The sequence below is a fragment of the Alosa sapidissima genome, chromosome 2 (genome assembly GCF_018492685.1).
Source record: "Alosa sapidissima isolate fAloSap1 chromosome 2, fAloSap1.pri, whole genome shotgun sequence".
In the NCBI taxonomy this organism is placed as follows: Eukaryota; Metazoa; Chordata; class Actinopteri; order Clupeiformes; family Clupeidae; genus Alosa; species Alosa sapidissima.
The window spans coordinates 25,646,029-25,663,740 of record NC_055958.1 but is presented as its reverse complement, the minus strand read 5'-3'; the positions used below and the strand labels follow the sequence as shown (position 1 = coordinate 25,663,740).

Here is a 17,712-nt window from a genome sequence, read left to right as displayed (position 1 = left end):
CTCTCTCTCTCTCTCTCTCTCTCCCTCCCTCCCTCAATCTTTCTCCCCCTGCCTTTCACCCCTCCTCACTCTCCTTTTTTCCCTCCCTCGCTCTCTCAACAGATTCCGTGAAAATTGGTCAGCTATCTACCACAAATCACAACACATACCATTATGCCGAGATGGACAGTCTCTTCCGGAACACCTCTCTCTCTCTCTCTCTCAATATCTCTCTCTCGCTCTCTCTTCTCGCTCTCAATATTCGAAGGGCTTTGCAAAAATGACTCCAAAATGTACGCAAAACATTTGAGCGGCAGTTTCATCACTCCCCAAATAACTCAGCTGTGTGCGTCTGACGGACCCATTAACATTCTCCCCCACATGACACAAGAAATGTCAGCGTTCGAACAGTGCAGGGGTGTCAGTAAGCATTTGGTCCCTCTCTCTCTCTCTCACACACACACACACAATATTCATACTTCTCCCTTTCTGTATTTCTGTTTCTCTCCCCTCTGTTCTTCATCATACCTTTCTACCTCTCTTCCCTTCTCCTCTCACTCCTCTACCCACAGATCTCTCCTCCTCTCTTCTGCTATAATATGTGCTCTTCTCCTCTCTTCTCCTCTAATATGTGCTCTTCTCCTCTCTTCTCCTCTAATATGTGCTCTTCTCCTCTCTTCTGCTATACTATGTGCTCTTCTCCTCTCTTCTGCTTTAATATGTGCTCTTCTCCTCTCTTCTGCTATATATATATATATATATATATATATATATATATATATATAATATTAGCACCTTGTATGTGTGTCTGTGTGTGTGTATGTAAGCTGCTTTGAAGCTGTGATGTGTCAGTCAGAGAGTGCTCTGATGAAATCATGAAAATAGGGCTTTCTTGTGACACTGCCCTTTGAATATCTGTGTTCTTTTGTCTCCAGTGACGATAGCAGGGGAGGAGACACTGGGTGTCCGGCAGTTCTCCAAAATCTCTCTCTCTCTCTCTCTCTCTCTCTCTCTCTCTCTTTTGAGTGAAAGAATGGGCTCGTGTACTGATGGCACATTGGCACCCTGCCTCTGCCCCAACCCCCCCACCCCCACCCCCACCCTTACGGACAATGCCATGTGAGAGAGTGGGTCCAAGCCGAGCTGGAATTAAGGAAGTGAAAAATCCAATTGAGGCAGGGGAGCTCCGATGCCGAGATCTTGGCGCCGCCCCAACCCCTCAGATTACAGACAATTCCTCTGACCATCTACCGCAGCCAAACCAGTCGGTTGGCCTGTTTTTCCCCCACTGTGAGGGTAAATAAGAAAATGAGAGACAATATGATCACAGACCACAGACGGGGCTCTGGGAGAGCCCGACTGCACAGAAGCTAGTCTCTACAAATTTGCTGGACCTCAATACATTACTCCTTGATTGGGGTGGGTGGGGGCTTCAAACCGTACACTGGTCTAATAGTGCTCCTCAGACACATTGTAGTCTAATAGTGCTCCTACACACTGTAGTCTAATAGTGCTCCTACACACTGTAGTCTAATAGTGCTCCTCAGACACATTGTAGTCTAATAGTGCTCCTCAGACACACTGTAGTCTAATGGTGCTCATCAGACACACTGTAGTCTAATGGTGCTCCTACACACTGTAGTCTAATAGTGCTCCTCAGACACACTGTAGTCTAATGGTGCTCCTCAGACACACTGTAGTCTAATAGTGCTCCTCAGACACATTGTAGTCTAATAGTGCTCCTACACACTGTAGTCTAATAGTGCTCCTACACATTGTAGTCTAATAGTGCTCCTCAGACAGGTAGTCTAATGGTGCTCCTCAGACACACTGTAGCCTAATGGTGCTCCTCAGACACACTGTAGTCTAATGGTGCTCCTACACACTGTAGTCTAATGGTGCTCCTACACACTGTAGTCTTATAGTGCTCCTACACACTATAGTCTAATGGTGCTCCTCAGACACACTGTAGTCTGCTTCATCCTCATGTGCTGCTCTCCGTCCTAATACTGTAGAGGGGCATGGACGCTGGAGCATTAGTGGTCTCTGTATTTGAACAGGCTTGAAATATTTTAGTGGGCCAGCACACGGACATATTCTTGTATGTGCCCATAAAAAAACATGAGTTATGTTTTAAAGGAACTATGTGTAGGTTCTGAGGAACAATGTCTTCACATTTTGTGGCTACTTCTAGTTCATTTTTGTAATGCAAAAATCCACACCTAGCCCTGTTAAAGCTGTGATGTCAAAACTGCCTCAGCTTGAAAAACAATTGCATCAGTGCATTTATCATCGGATAAAGGATTAATAGAGCCTCCTAAATGTTATGACTGTAATCATAATACTCTCAACGATCATTCCAGCAAGAGACAAACTTGTCCAGTGTCTGTTTCTCAGGTGCGTCCCCATGCCAGCACTATAGCACTGCTTGACCTGCTCAAACACTACAGAGGTGAATCAATGCTGAAAAACACTTTATTTTCCTCCTCCTCCTCTGTGCAGTAGTAACCTTCAAGCGATGGGGAGAACTTTCTGAAAAGAGAGTCCTCTCTGCTGCCCACGCTACAGTGACCTTTTGGAGAGGCGAGGAGGATGAAAGCCCTCTGTCTGTCCGCCACCGCAGTCGTCTCCACTCACACTGGCACTGTTCGATGAAGAGGGGGATGTGTGCGGGGGGTATGGAGGCCCAACGGGTACCTCCACTTTAGGTAACAACATGGTGGGAAAGGCGGAGGGGGAGGGGGTCAAGCCACATAACTAAATGGAGCGCTGGTGGTCGCCAGTATGCCTAAAAGCCAGACACATACCCTGCAGATATCCAGTGGAGATGATCAGCGCGATGGCTCAAAGTGTCTGTGAGCTGTGGAGAGCTTGGCTCTCCTTACTGGAGACCTGATAAAAGATCTGCAGGTTTATGGTATGTTTAGGCTACAATAATTTCCGACTGAAAATAAGAATGGCTGTCTTCGTGATGATTATGTGATCACAGTTGTTGATGTGATGAAAGTGGCATTGGTGATTTCATGATGTGCAAATGTTCAAAACACACTTATTTAAATCATTCCAACATCTTGTAATGTGTGTGCAAATATGAGAGGGGAAAGAGAGCCCACAGAGACAAAAATGTAGGCTGCAGTAAAATGCCTCTTAATTTTCATTCCCATGGGTTTAAGGGTGTGTGTGTATGTGTGTGCGTGCATGTGTATGTGTGAAACCCTGCAGCCAGTGATGCAGACGGTCACACACACACACAGGTGCTCTCACACACACAGACATGCACACACACACAATCTGGGCGTCAGCCCAACACAATGGAGCGAGCAGTCAGTCACCTCAGCATTGGCACAGTCCAGAGAGTAGCCGGGCTGAATGAGGTGTACGGGGGAGAACCCACCTGTGCAGTCTTGGGCAGCCAGCACAGCAGCACCACGGCAGGGCACAGGGTACGCCTCTTACCGCAGCGCAATTAGCCCGACACACCGCAGCAGCACTGTCATCGCCTCCGAAATGAGGCACCAGGGCATAGCAACATTGATTGGTGGGAATTTAAACGCAGTACTGGGGTACAACTCATGTGCTGCAATGCAGAGTGTGGCGTCAATCAGTGGTTACTATTTACTTAAATTGCTCTATCTGCTCTCGGGCCATGAGAGACGTTTAAAGAAACTCCCATTTCAATCGTTTCCTCAATCTTAAATCCACCCACAGATTGGCTTAACACCCGAGAGACCAGGAAATCACCCCTCCTCCCCATTACTTTGATATAAAGCAGGGACTCGCAAGTAATTTGGCCACTGAAAAATAAACACAGCTGATGTTGTCTGCTGATCAATATTGTTGTACACTCAGGGGGGAATGTGTCTGTCTGTCTTTGCCTTGATGTCTACCAGAAGAGTAGACTGAGGATAAAGAGCAAGGAATGTACAGAACCTCTTTTAGAGTCTCCTTCTGCTCCTCTTCCATCTCTCCTCCCCCCTCCTCCTCCTCCCCCTCTTCCAACCTGGGACCCCTGCCGGCCCCTTCGCTCCCTTGCGCTAATTCCATTTACATATTTGGGCTGTGCTACGGATCTCCAGTCACGGGCCATTCCTTTTGATGTGCTGAGGCCCAGGTGATGGAGTCGGGGGCTGGGGGAGTTCTGGACGTGTGCCCAGCCCCCTGAGGGGGGAAGCGGCTGCCCGAGGAGCTCTTCCGGGGGGGGGGGTGGCTGCTGGCTTGGGTAGGAATTACTGATGTGAGCCTCCCTGCTGTCTTTTCCCTGCTCAGGAGCGGTCACAGACACACAGGGATGAAGACGGTAGGGACTCAGAGCTACATCAAGGGCCGATGGTTCGCTGAGGCTAGGGAGCTCAAATTCCCCCAACCCCCCAGATTCTCTCCTGTCACATTTAACATCTGGCTCTCCTCCACACCTGAGTTACTATGACGGTGAAACGTGCGCACCTGTTCTAATCATTAATGTGGATACATTGCTGTTCCACTGTTTGGGAAAAAAAAAAACAGGAATTTTCCATCTAAATATCGGCGCGGTGCATCTGCTGAAGGCAGTGGGCAGGCAGCCCACTCTGCCTCCCAGCGGTCCCGGGTGTTGGAAGACACATTCACATTCTACACTTGAGATAAGACAGCAGCAGCGATAGCCCCGGCTCCAGCCAGACAGGACCCACAATGCTGGCCGGGAAAACAAGAGACAGTGTGACGAGAGAGCAAAGCTGAGGCCAGGTTCGGAGCTGGACCGGGTGTTTACTGGAAGATGACCCGTCCCTCAGGGTCCCTCCGGTCGAAACCTGGTCCCTGTCAGAGAGCGGATCAAGGGGGGTTGGAGACGGGATGTCTGTGTGCCGGTTCTGGAGCCCGTGCGCGTTAGCTCTCCATCTCGAGGGGCAAAAAAATGTCCTGGTGAGATATTTGTGCGGGAGATGAACACCGCTGGCATCCAGACGCCGGCGTAAAACAGCTTTGCAGACACGTCATGCTGGGAGGTAATACAATTAGGGATTTATTTCTGACGATTTAAGAGGGGCTTACGGGCATTAAGAGTCCAATCAAAAATGACAAAATATACTCCCGTAAGGCGGCTAACCCTCCTGCAGGTCTGCAGAGGACAAACTAAGTGTGAGAGAGACAGAGAGAGAGAGAGATGGAAAGAAGAGAGAGACAGAGAGAGAGAGAGACAGAGAGAGAGAGAGAGACAGAGAGAGAGATGGAGAGACAGAGAGAGATGGAGAAGAAAGAGACAGAGAGAGAGAGATGGAAAGAAGAGAGAGACACAGAGAGAGAGACAGAGAGAGAGATGGAGAGACAGAGAGAGATAGAGAGAGAGATGGAGAAGAGAGAGACAGAAAGAAAGAGAGACTGAGAGAGAGATGGAAAGAAGAGAGAGACAGAGAGAGATGGAAAGACAGAGAGAGATAGAGAGAGAGGTGGAGAGAAGAGAGAGCAAGAAAGAAGGACAGTGCTGGGTTGCAGCAGAAGTATTGATCTTGCGAGTTGTGCGGGGGTGGTGCTTAATTACCATTTGCCATTTGCTTACTTGTGTTCAGACAGGTGGTATAATTACTCGGAACGAACTGTAACTGCAGCAGATGTACAATTCTCCACATTTATGTCAAACACACACACACACACACACACACACACACACACACCACCAACAGACCAAGATCTCATTTCACATTCAGTTCAACACACTTTTGTGAGGAGTTGCGTGAGTGGAACTGGTGATTGGCAATGGATAGATGTATTATGCAGACACGGAGATAAGCGCAACTGGAGAAAAGGACTCTTTGTTCGAAACGTGTGCACACACGCGCACACACACACACACACACACACACAAACACTACACCCCGCTGTCCACTCTCAGGCCGAAATTAGGAATCTTTCCTCGTTTAAGTAAATGTTAGGAGCAGACAAAAGACCAGAAAGAAGAGAAAAAAATAAATCACAAACGAGGCACATGCTGTGCTAGCGCTCCGGGCTCCAACGCTCTTGGAAATGGACTGCCGTTGTAGCTGTGGCCGTTAGCAGTGTGTCCCACTGAGGGTAAGCCGGCTCGTTTGTTGTTTTTAGTGAGGGGAGGGCAGGGCTCGGCTCAGCTCGTCACAAACCGCACCAGACGGTGGCAGCCGTCCAGCTCCGACCCAGGGCTTTGTTGGGGAAGCAGGGTGTGTGTGTGTGTGGAACCGCCTCAATCAATGACAGAGTGACTTTTAGAGCGATGGCATCAATCAGTCAGCGAGGAGTTTCATTAGGACTCCCATCAGGTGCACGCAGGCTACCTCCTACTCACACCCTCATTTTTCTACTGCTATGCATGCGTGCACACACACACACACACACACACACACACATTTGCACGCACGCACGCACACACACACACACACACACACACACACACACACACACACACACACACACACACACTTGCATTTGCACGCACACACAAACACACACACACACACACACATACACGCATGCACGCACGCACGCACGCACGCACGCACGCACGCACGCACGCACGCACGCTCGCTGAGCGGTGTAGGATAGGAGCGATTGGTGGCTGACACTGTGGCACGCTGCTAATCTGTCCTGGGGCTGGGGAGTGTTGGCTTGTGATGAGTGGGACTGTTTGAGAGAGAGATGTCTGCACAGGGAGACAGCAGAGGAGAAAACCTGTCCGAAGTGGATTGATCACAGCAGTGCCCCTCACACTCACACACACGTGTCACACACACACACACACACGTGTCACACACACAGCTCTGGCTGTTACGAAGCTGAGGAAGTGGTAGAGGCAATTCAGAGCGGTCATTCAGACACACACACACACACACACAGACAGACAGACAGACAGACAGACAGAAAGATGGACAGGGACAAATGGAGACATGCACACACAGGCCTGATGGAGACTGAGAAACAGAAACAGGCTGACATTAGACAAAAGACCACATTAAGAGCCAAAGAGACAGACAGACACACACACATCCACACTGTCAAAGACAAGCAGACAGACAGACAGATAGACAGACAGACAGACAGACAGACAGACACACATTCACACTGGCAAAGACAAGCAGAGAGACAGACAGACAGACAGACATCCACACTGGCAAAAACAAGCAGAAAGACAGACAGACACACATCCACACTGGCAAAGACAAGCAAAGACAGACACACACATCCACACTGGCAAAGACAAGCAGAGAGAGACAGACAGACAGACACACATCCACACTGGCAAAGACAAGCAAAGACAAACACACACATTCACACTGGCAAAGACAAGCAGAGAGAGACAGACAGACAGACACACATCCACACTGGCAAAGACAAGCAGAGAGAGACAGACAGACAGACACACATCCACACTGGCAAAGTCAAGCAAAGAGAGACAGACAGACAGACACACATCCACACTGGCAAAGACAAGCAGAGAGAGACAGACAGACAGACACACATCCACACTGGCAAAGTCAAGCAAAGAGAGACAGACAGACAGACACACATCCACACTGGCAAAGTCAAGCAGAGAGACAGACAGACAGACAGACAGACACACACATCCACACTGGCAAAGACAAGCAAAGAGAGACAGACAGACAGACACACATTCACACTGCCAAAGACAGACACACACATCCACACTGGCAAAGTCAAGCAGAGAGAGACAGAGAGACAGAGAGACAGACAGACAGACACACATCCACACTAGCAAAGACAAGCAGAGAGAGACAGACAGACAGACAGACACACATCCACACTGGCAAAGTCAAGCAAAGAGAGACAGACAGACAGACACACATTCACACTGGCAAAGACCAACACACACATCCACACTGGCAAAGTCAAGCAGAGAGAGACAGATGCATGAGATGGGAAGACTACAATAAGGCCAACTGCACTGCGAGCCCCCACGCTGCTCTGGGGCTTCTCCTCTTCTGCTGCAGACCAGAGAGCCGCGTGCTAAATCACTTTCTAGTCCACCTCCAGCCCGCTCCTGCACCGACCCCCATTTATTCGCCCACTTGCTCCTGCGCTGGTGTTCCGTGGGCTCGTAAATGAAGTCGTCTTTCTCCGTTGTCCTTGCCGCCTTGCTTCCGGAGGCGGTAGTAGCCGACCATAAAATTATTAGCCGCGGGCAGCTTTACGACCGGGTGGATCTGCGGTTATTGGGAGTTGTGACCTGCTGCTGTGGAAACTGGCCACCAGAATGAATGGTGCGTATGGGCATAGGGTGTGGATGTATCTGTGTGTGTATGGATGGATTTGTGTATTTGTGTATTTGTGTGTGTGTGTTTGTGTGTGTGTGTGTGTGTGTGTGTGTGTGTGTGTGTGTGTGTGTGTGTGTGTGTGTGTGTGTGTGTGTGTATAGATGGACGTATGTGTGTTGTGTGTGTATGGATGGACAGATATATGTGTGTGTGTGTGTGTGTGTGTGTGTGTGTGTGTGTGTGTGTGTGTGTGTGTGTGTGTGCAAATCTGTAGAGCAGAGGCAAGGTTATACTGATGCAATCTGTCTGCACACTGTAAAGATTAATGTCTTGTGCACGAGGACCAAACAGTGTGTGAAATGTACTGTGTGGGCAAGTTTGTGTACTGTCAATGAGGTGGTGCCTCCGTGGCCCACACACACACACACACACACACACACACACTGCGCATACACACACACACACACACACACTTGTCTCTCTCATCCCCTGCTCATTGTGTGCCTTAAAAACTATTGATTGGGCCGAAATGAACAAGGGTCACTGTTAATTACCCCCCCATTTACTATGCAGCACTTGATGACTAAGGTAAAGCGCTGTGTGTGGTTGTTTTTTGTGTGTGTGTGTGTGTGTGTGTGTGTGTGTGTGTGTGGCCATCTTTATCACCCTCCTCCCCGCCTCACTGACACTGCAATAACACAGACGGCGAGGACAGGACAGCAGTGCGGCCCCGTAACTCGTCCTGGGCAGCGAAGAGAAGAGCAGCCAGTGCAAGGCGGCCGGCAGCGGCGGCGGTGGCCAGTGGACATAAAAAAAAAGGCGCAACAATGCAATCAGCGGTAAACACTCCAATCATCAAGGAGGCTGTAGGGGAGCCGGTCAGCGGCCTCTTGGGGATGAGAACGGCTCGGAGAAGTGCTGAGCCACAACTCACTCCAGGGAAAAACGACGACAACAACAACAACAACAACACAGACACACAAGAGTACAAACAAAAGCAACTGAAGGTTGAACATGGGTGGGCTCGTGGTTGTGCACTGAGCTGTGAGCAGCGCGGAAACTAGGACAAGGTGAATGGGTATAGAACATTTACTCATTTATCAGACTCTTTCATCCAAAGTAGAAGAGAAAACAGTGAGTTTGTGCATCTGAGACGAGCAATGAGCCTTTGCACATTCATGTGTCAGAATGTGTGAATGCACGTCAGGTGAGCATTTTTTGCATGTATGTGTATTAGCTATGTGTGTATGTGCTTGTGACTAGGGCTGTCACTTTTGTGAAAAAATCCTGTTCGATTTTTGAGACGTAAGTGTTCATTGAATCGATTGTAAAATCGATTTTTTATGTCTAAAGACTTTCCATTTTCAACGCCAAATATAGGCCAATTCACAAACAACTAACAGGCATTAGGACAAACGTAAAGAGGGAGCTTGTAGACGCAAGCCAGCAATATTTCTGATGACTTATTGGCGTGAAGTTTCGTGCACAATGACAAACAGAAGTGCAACATTCTCAAAAACCAGTAAGCCGAGTGGACTGCCATTATATCAGTGACATGACTGCAGGCTTCAACGTAGCTGTGTCTGTGTTTACGATTAGAAATGTCAAACAAATTTCGCCTACGTAGAACTCGATTGCACAATTTGCGTAGCCTACCGCTTTGTTCTTCTTCATAGTTTGATATACCAAAAATCCGAAGTACTTCCACATCGAACTCCTCAAGTTATTAGGGCCTATCACTCGTCTCTCTACATGTCACACAGGTTGATCGCGTTGTCCTCCATTTTTTGGCAAAACACGAGCAGCACAGCAGCTGATTGAAACAGCTGTTCCCGGTGCGTAAAATTGGTGGGAATTTTGTTTTTAGCTTTCGCAATGTTTACTGCACTTCGGAATACTTTTATATTCTTATATTCTTGTTTGTGAATTTTGTTACATCTATCTTTTTTATTTGTTTATTTCGTTTAAAATTTATAGTGTAAATATTTGGTTAAAATCGATTCCCTATTTTAGTTTTCGAAACTTGTGTTGTTTGGTCCAATCGATTGTGCAATCGATTTTCGAGCGTAAAGTGACAGCGCTACGTGTGACACAACAACAGTAGGAGACACAACACCAGTGTGACCTTCTCTGACTATATATATGTGCCTGCATGCTTATAAGTGAACACACAAAGACTGTGTGTGTCTGTAAGTGTGTGTGTGTATGTGTGTCTGTTTGAGAGTGAACCACCCTGAGCTGCGCTGCAGCTGTCTGCACAGTGCCCTGGCTGCCTCATCCCCAGGAATGCAGAACAGCTGGGCGAGATGGCATTCTGTCCCACGTCTGCAGCCCGCGCGAGCCTCTACACACACACACACACACACACAACAGCTGGCCCTGCCCAACCCCACACCAGCCCCCATCAGTCACCCACCCCAAAACACCCACCAGGGTCTCTATCTCTCTTTCTCTCCCCCCCCTCTCTCTCCCCCTCCCTCTCTCTCGTCATTCCTCTTTCTTTTCTCTTTCTCTTCTCTGCCTCAGCAGAAAAGCACCTCTCATCTTCTGTCACGCTCAAAGAGAACATCTATCAGCTTCCTTATTGTTTGCACTGGTGCAGCTCTTCTCTGTCTCCCTCTGGCCTGCTCCTCAGTGTGCAGTGTGCATCCTCCTCCTCACCCCGTTTCCCTTCTCTCCTACTTTACAAAACTCTCTCTGAACATGCACCATGCAGTCGGTCCTGAGACAGCTACTCCCTCAACCCCTTCACTTATACACTCACTCTTCCCGGGTGCCATCACTCACTGCCCCATGTAGGATACTCCCTCAGTAATCCTCATCCACTCACACGCTCATCATGCACTGACTCATTAAGTCCCTCACTCACTCACTCATTAAGTCACTCACTCACTCACTCATTAAGTCACTCACTCACTCATTAAGTCACTCATTAAGTCACTCACTCACTCATTAAGTCACTCACTCACTCACCCATTAAGTCACTCACTCATTAAGTCACTCACTCACTCACTCACTCATTAAGGCACTCACTCACTCCCTCACTCACTCATTAAGTCACTCACTTACTCACTCACTCACTCATTAAGTCACTCACTCACTCACTAAGTCACTCACTCACTCACTAAGTCACTCACTCATTAAGTCACTCACTCACTCATTAAGTCACTCACTCACTCACTCATTAAGTCACTCACTCACTCATTAAGTCACTCACTCACTCACTCACTCATTAAGTCACTCACTCACTCATTAACTCACTCACTCATTAAGTCACTCACTCATTAAGTCACTCACTCATTAAGTCACTCATTAAGTCACTCACTCACTCGGCCACTCTCTCACCACTGTCCACTGCCTCCACTCACTCATCCACCAGCTCACTCCAATGTGCCTCAAATCCAGCCAAAACCGACGCAAGCGAAAATCGCCCGAGCTGACTGAAACACTTCTCTCCGTGGACAGCCTAGAGTATGAAAACAACCTGGCCTATGCTTTCAAACACCACTGCACTCTAAAACGCTAGAGGTGCTGGCCAGCAGTTCAACAGTCCTGCAACAGGGACATCCAACAACAACAACAACAAATCATTTTACACAGAGCTGTGTCCTGACCCTACACTTTACTTTGGAAGCTGGACTGAGAGGCTCTCGGGCCAGAGAGCTATTCTGTTCCGTGCAGGAGAATTTTATTGCCTTGGGTGAGTGGCGCTAAATAGCACATCGATACATCACCGCGTGACAAGACTCCACTCTGATCACCCCCCCCCCCCCCCGACATGTGCCGTGGGTTTGATGAGCCGCAGAGTTACTGCCGCCATCCCCATCCGTCCAAGGATCACTATGTAGTTATTAAAATGCACAGCAGCGCTAACACAAACCACAGGCTGCCACTGCGGCTCAGCCAACAAGCGAAAGCCACAGCGTGCCTGGGCTTCCTGGCTGAGAGATCACACAGCACTCCAGAGTTTACTTGTGCCAGCCACCCGGGTGTGCCACCTGGGCCCACCTCGGGTGCCCTCTCCACGTCAAAGCGGCGCAGCTTGATGCCCTCCACTCACCTGCCACGGAGTTTGGCCGGGGCATCATGAGGCCGGCGGAGCTCTGGGCGGGATACTGCACGGGGCCCTCGGTGGGGGACGTGGGAGGCATGGCCATCGACGCGGAGACCGCCACAGAGAGTGGTGCGGCTGCTGTTGCTGTCGCCGAGGTCGCGGTCAAGTCAGCTCTGGTGGTGGTGGTGGTGGTGGTGGTGGTGGTGGCGGTGGCGGCGTTGTCGGGCAACGAGCTGGCGGTTTCTTCCTCGGCCACGGGCGAGCAGGTGTCAGGCCGGGCAACGTGTGGCACGTGATGCCCGTGCGGCTGAGCGCCACCCCTCATGCTACTGCTGCCGCTGCCGTCGCGACTCCACTCCAGGCTGGAGCCGCTGCGCTCGTCATTCTCCGACGAGCTGGTGATGGTGGCTGATGGGGAAACACAGAGACAAACACACACACACACACACACACACACACACACACACACACACACACACACACACACTGTTAGCATACCACTGACAGGAATGCAGTACGGAACATGTGCTCGTCACAGCAAAAATCTACTGGAGCTTCCGGTAGGGAAGTAGATTGCCGCTTAGCCGCTCTTGCGCGTGCCGTGGTCAAAGTTGAACAATGTTGAACTTTGACGGGGGCACACTGTAATTCGCTGTTTTACGCTGAGCCCGGCGGCAACCACAACAAAAATCTTTAGGACATTACCTCAACCAAGAGCAACCAAGAGCAACTTAGTGGGGAGCGCAGTGCATGCGGCGTACAATGTGAACCTGGCTTTACATGGCTCTTCAGAGTGCTGCAGAAAGCTCCATTCACATGAATGGGCCTTCCCAACGTTCAGAGGTCTGTAAAAACTACAGTATATATATAATGACCACTGCTAAGAATATAAGAATAATGACCGCTGTCAATGGCAACGGGTTTTGTGCTTTTGATTCACATCTGTCATATCATTCCGCAGGTAGTCTGTTTGCTTATTGCAATGGATTTTCATGTGGATTTTCAAGTGAAAGTCAGCAAGTAGGACGTTGTCACGCAACACTGTCAAGTAAGTCCCTTCAGCACTTACTTGAAAATAAATCCCTTCAGGACGAAGCAAGACCCCTCCACTTTCGCGTCGGGGTCCTGTTCGCCCTGTCGGGACTTATTTTCCGATATTGACCGGCGGACAATACATTACCCCTTACTTACACATGACCTACACTTAACAGACCTGGAAGAATCCTCCAGAGAACCGCACCTGGTACTGTATACTTAACTTCACCAGGCCTGCTAACAAGCTCTGCTCTGTGTGCTAATGAATTAGACCTGCTTTTCCTTATTCCCTTTTCACTGAATGCAAATTGCTAATGTGGCCTCCATGCTACATGTCTCTCCGCTGCTCCCTTTAGAGTGTTCGACCTGGCCGTGCCATCTCATCTGGGCTACACCTGTTCCTTTTACTGTGCCAGGGGTGAAAATGGAGGCATTAGCATCGTCGTTATAAAATAATACAGATATTTCTGGCTCGTATGCATGCCTGATACTTGCTTGACCTTCTCACAAAGGACGTGGGGGAGAAAACCAAGAGCAGATGAGGGAAGATGAGAGAGGATGGGTGAGAAAAGGGGGGAAGTGAAAAGATAGAGAGAGAGAGCGAGATAGAGAGAGAGAGCGAGATAGAGAGAGAGCGAGATAGAGAGAGAGAGCAAACGAGCGAAGGTGGGTGGGGGTGGGTGTGAAGCCATCCGTATCATTACTTTTTGAATGCGGCTGCCGAGTGAAAGGCTTGGTCATTACGGTGAATGTGGGACTCTTAACGTTGCGCTCTCTCTGGTTCCCTCTCTCACATTCTCATTGACCTTATCTCACATGGGCCTGGCTGATGTGGTATTTACCAGTACATTTAGCTGTAACTAATGAGAACCCCATCCCCCATCCCACTTAATGCTGCACATTAAAGGCCATCAAGAACGTATATATTCAAAAAATGTATTATGCAATAAGGGCTCCATAACAATCCAATTAAGACAGAAAAGACTCCCGCCCTGTCCCAACTCACTCGTACCTCCTGAGTCCACAGCAATTCATTACTAACTCCCTATGGTGTCTTTTTGGCCTTTCTGCTTCAGGAGATTTGATAGAAAATATAAAAAAAACATTCTCCTGTACTTGTACCAGACTTGAGATAAATAAAAAAACTAAAGAAAAAAAGAAATCATCAACTGAGAATCACTTCAGGTAAACAACCAGCTCCGCTGCTCTAAAACAAACCAATCCGTGGTGGCTCTTTAACAAACCAATCCGCGGTGAACAAAGGAAGCCTCCTGAGCGCAGCGCCGCAGATGAAGTGAGGCTACGTCTGAGGAGAGCGGGCTGAGAAGAAGGGGGAAAGAGCCCGTTTCCATTTATAGGGTTTAGACAGGTGTTTGCTTACATGAAAGCACAAGCCTTTAATCCCTCTCCTCGGGCCTCCTCAGCCATACTGCACTCCCATCCCAACCCAAAAAATCCACATGTCTAATGCTTCCTCCATCACACAGACACACACACTGGGAGTTATATGTAGTTATATATATATATATCATTTTTATTTCCCTGTACCGTTCTCTCTCCTCTCAAAGGCTTGTCTGCATTTCATGATAGAGCCCCTGAGTTGCATCACTATCATTACCCACATCAGACATCACTCCCCCGATCATCTGAGGTGCCGTCCCTCCCTCGATCTCTTTTGAGAGATCCAAAGCCCAAAGCCTGTCCCCTATGAGCTTTCTGTGTGTGTGTGTGTGTGTGTGTGTGTGTGTGTGTGTGTGTGTGTGTGTGTGTGTGTGTGTTCTTATTTATTCAAGATGAGCTGTCGGAGGGAAACTTGGCCTTGGTCACACTTCCGACAGATGAACGAAGGGTCTGCACAGTGACTGCAGTTGTGATCTGTGTGACATTCCCATGCGTATGTGTGTGTGTGTGGTGCACCCCTGGTAGTGTGCATGGCACGCAGGGTCTGTGCTCTCGGCCAGTGGCTTAACACCTCCAGCTTTGTTCCTTTCACGTGCCACAGCAGTCATCTCTCACCCCCCTCTCCTCCTCACGCCGACAGCTGCATGCTTTCACTCGTCACCCAGGACAGGCACGAACACACACACACGCACACACACGCACGCGCACACACACACACACACACACACACACGTTCAGTATTCACTGTATTCTAACAGACACTGCGCTCTTGTTAACATGCAAGTGTACTAGAAAAATGCAAAATGCATTCCCAAAAAAACTTTTCCAAATGCAAGGTCAACTGAACACATATGCAGAATATTAACACACAACCGAACGCACGAACGCGCGCACGCGCACGCGCACGCGCACGCGCACACGCACACGCACACGCACACGCACACGCACACGCACACGCACACGCACACGCACACACACACACACACACACTCACACTCACACACACAATCCCATCCAGTGTCATTAAAAGGCAGGGGAAAATTAAGACATGCTTTTGATGTCGGGTAAGAGATTCCTCCTTTCTCCCCCGTCCCCTGTTGTTCTCCGGCTGATCCCGGGGACTTCAAAGTGGCGACAGCATTGACTCATCCCCATGAAGTAAGTCAGGGACACAGCGGGGCTTCGCCTCTCTGCCGGCGAATTAGCCAAGGAGCCCGGCCCCGCTCAAAGGGGCCAATTTCTCAAACGCCGACTTCTCGCTCGCGTTTCGTGACAGCCCAAAACCTTGAGTTCGCCGCAGGCAGGGAAATAAGCTTGCATCGCTAATAAAATGTGGCCTCTCTCTTTTTAAAAAAAAAAAAACTGATCATTGAGATGTATTCCCAAGAGGACTGGAGACATTAATGAGAAATATCCATCTTTGCCGCTAAAGTCAACTTCACTGCAGGCATGAATCATGAAACAGTTAGCATAGCACACTAGTTTTGGACCTGGAGTCAGTTATACCACTATAGTGGCTTGCTCAACACCAATCGAAAAGCTTTATCTGGGAGTCCATTCACTATTCTAAAGCCATACCATTTTTGTTAAATTCAGGATACTGCTCCTCAAGTTGTCTGTTTCACTGCTAACATCCTGGCTCTTTGAACAATTGAACAATCTAATCCAACCACAACACGGTTCCAGGATCAAGGATAGTAGGGGTGTAATTTAATTGGCTGTCGAGCACAAATATCCGAATCCTTTTGCGAGACCAAATTGCCGATTTCATCTTTAACTTCATATATAATATAAAAACAGAACACCTGCTCCAGCTTCATTAGGCACCCTTACTGTGCTCTTATTAAAAATGAAAAACAGTGTCCAAGGCACAAGAATGATGACATAACATAACATTGCATCATAAAAAGAAAGGCCATGGTATTTTGGCTTTTCGAAGAGAAGGCTTGTGAAGCCTTGTGAGAATGGCCGCCAATAAACGGCTCGGAATCCTCGGAGGAGTAATTAACCAGTGCTTTATAATTTCCTCCGAAATGTCAATCTCATTCTGTACACACAAACTCTCTCACACACACACACACACACACACAGAGCGAGCTCGTTAGGCCGTTTTGGCCAAGGCGACCAGGTAATGCAGCTTTGTGTAAATCCCAAAACATCCACCGCGGCGGCGCTAGTGGCACGGTGGCCTCCAGAGCTGTCATCAGTGCCTGTCAGCTGTCAAGGAACTTTGGCTGGGTCACAACTCTATCTGGAACCCACCGCAAACGCACGACACTCAAACAGACACACTCGGCCTTGCTCTTCCAAGCATGAAACCAAAAACATCAGGCACCACCAGCGATGCCAAAAACAGAGGAACAGAAATGGAATGAGAGTTTGATAGTAATACCTACATTGTCAAAAACCCAACTGGCAAATAAAGCAGTGAAATTGTTGTTGTAAGTAAATGACACTACACTATTTGCTTTCAAAGTCATTACAACTGCCTTTTTTTGATGCAGCTGTGAAACATCCCCATTTAGGATGCGTCAGCACGCTCATTGGCCGGTTTCAGTGAGTGCATTTTGTTTTCAGGACGGTGCCCTTGGAAAGCTGTCTGTGAGTGCTGCAGGTAAAGAGGGACGACCCTGCAGGGCTGTTCTGGGGCCAACTGTGTCATGTGTGGATGCTGTACGTGTATGTGGCGTTTGTGTGAGTAATATGTGTGTGTGTGTGTGTGTGTGTGTGTGTGTTGCGGTGTGTGTGTGTTGGAGTGCGTGTGTGTGTGTGTGTGTTGAGTGTGTGTGTGTGTGTGTGTGTGTGTGTGTGTGTGTGTGTGTGTGTGTGTTGCGGTGTGTGTGTGTTGGAGTGCGTGTGTGTGTGTGTGTGTTGAGTGTGTGTGTGTGTGTGTGTGTGTGTGTGTGTGTGTGTGTGTGTGTGTGTGTGTGTGTGTGTGTGCACGCATCACACCTATGATGCCGCTGTCCTTGCTCTCGAGTGTGGAGCTGGGTGAGGTGATGGTGCCGCAGGGGCTGGAGCGTCCAG

General features: G+C 48.9%; 1 protein-coding gene across 4 annotated transcripts in view; it reads right to left on the bottom strand.

The window, feature by feature from the left end:
• Nucleotides 1-17,712, bottom strand: part of tanc1b (tetratricopeptide repeat, ankyrin repeat and coiled-coil containing 1b) — a 123,140-nt gene that overhangs the window by 42,610 nt on the left and 62,818 nt on the right. For all 4 annotated transcript variants that reach the window (XM_042071286.1, XM_042071322.1, XM_042071305.1 and 1 more), the window contains exons 6-7: nucleotides 17,638-17,712; nucleotides 12,256-12,657 (exon numbers count right to left, since the gene is read on the bottom strand). The exon at nucleotides 17,638-17,712 is cut by the window's right edge and continues 160 nt beyond it. In XM_042071286.1, the coding sequence (XP_041927220.1) occupies nucleotides 12,256-12,657; nucleotides 17,638-17,712 (477 nt within the window). The remainder of the gene's footprint in view (nucleotides 1-12,255; nucleotides 12,658-17,637) is intronic.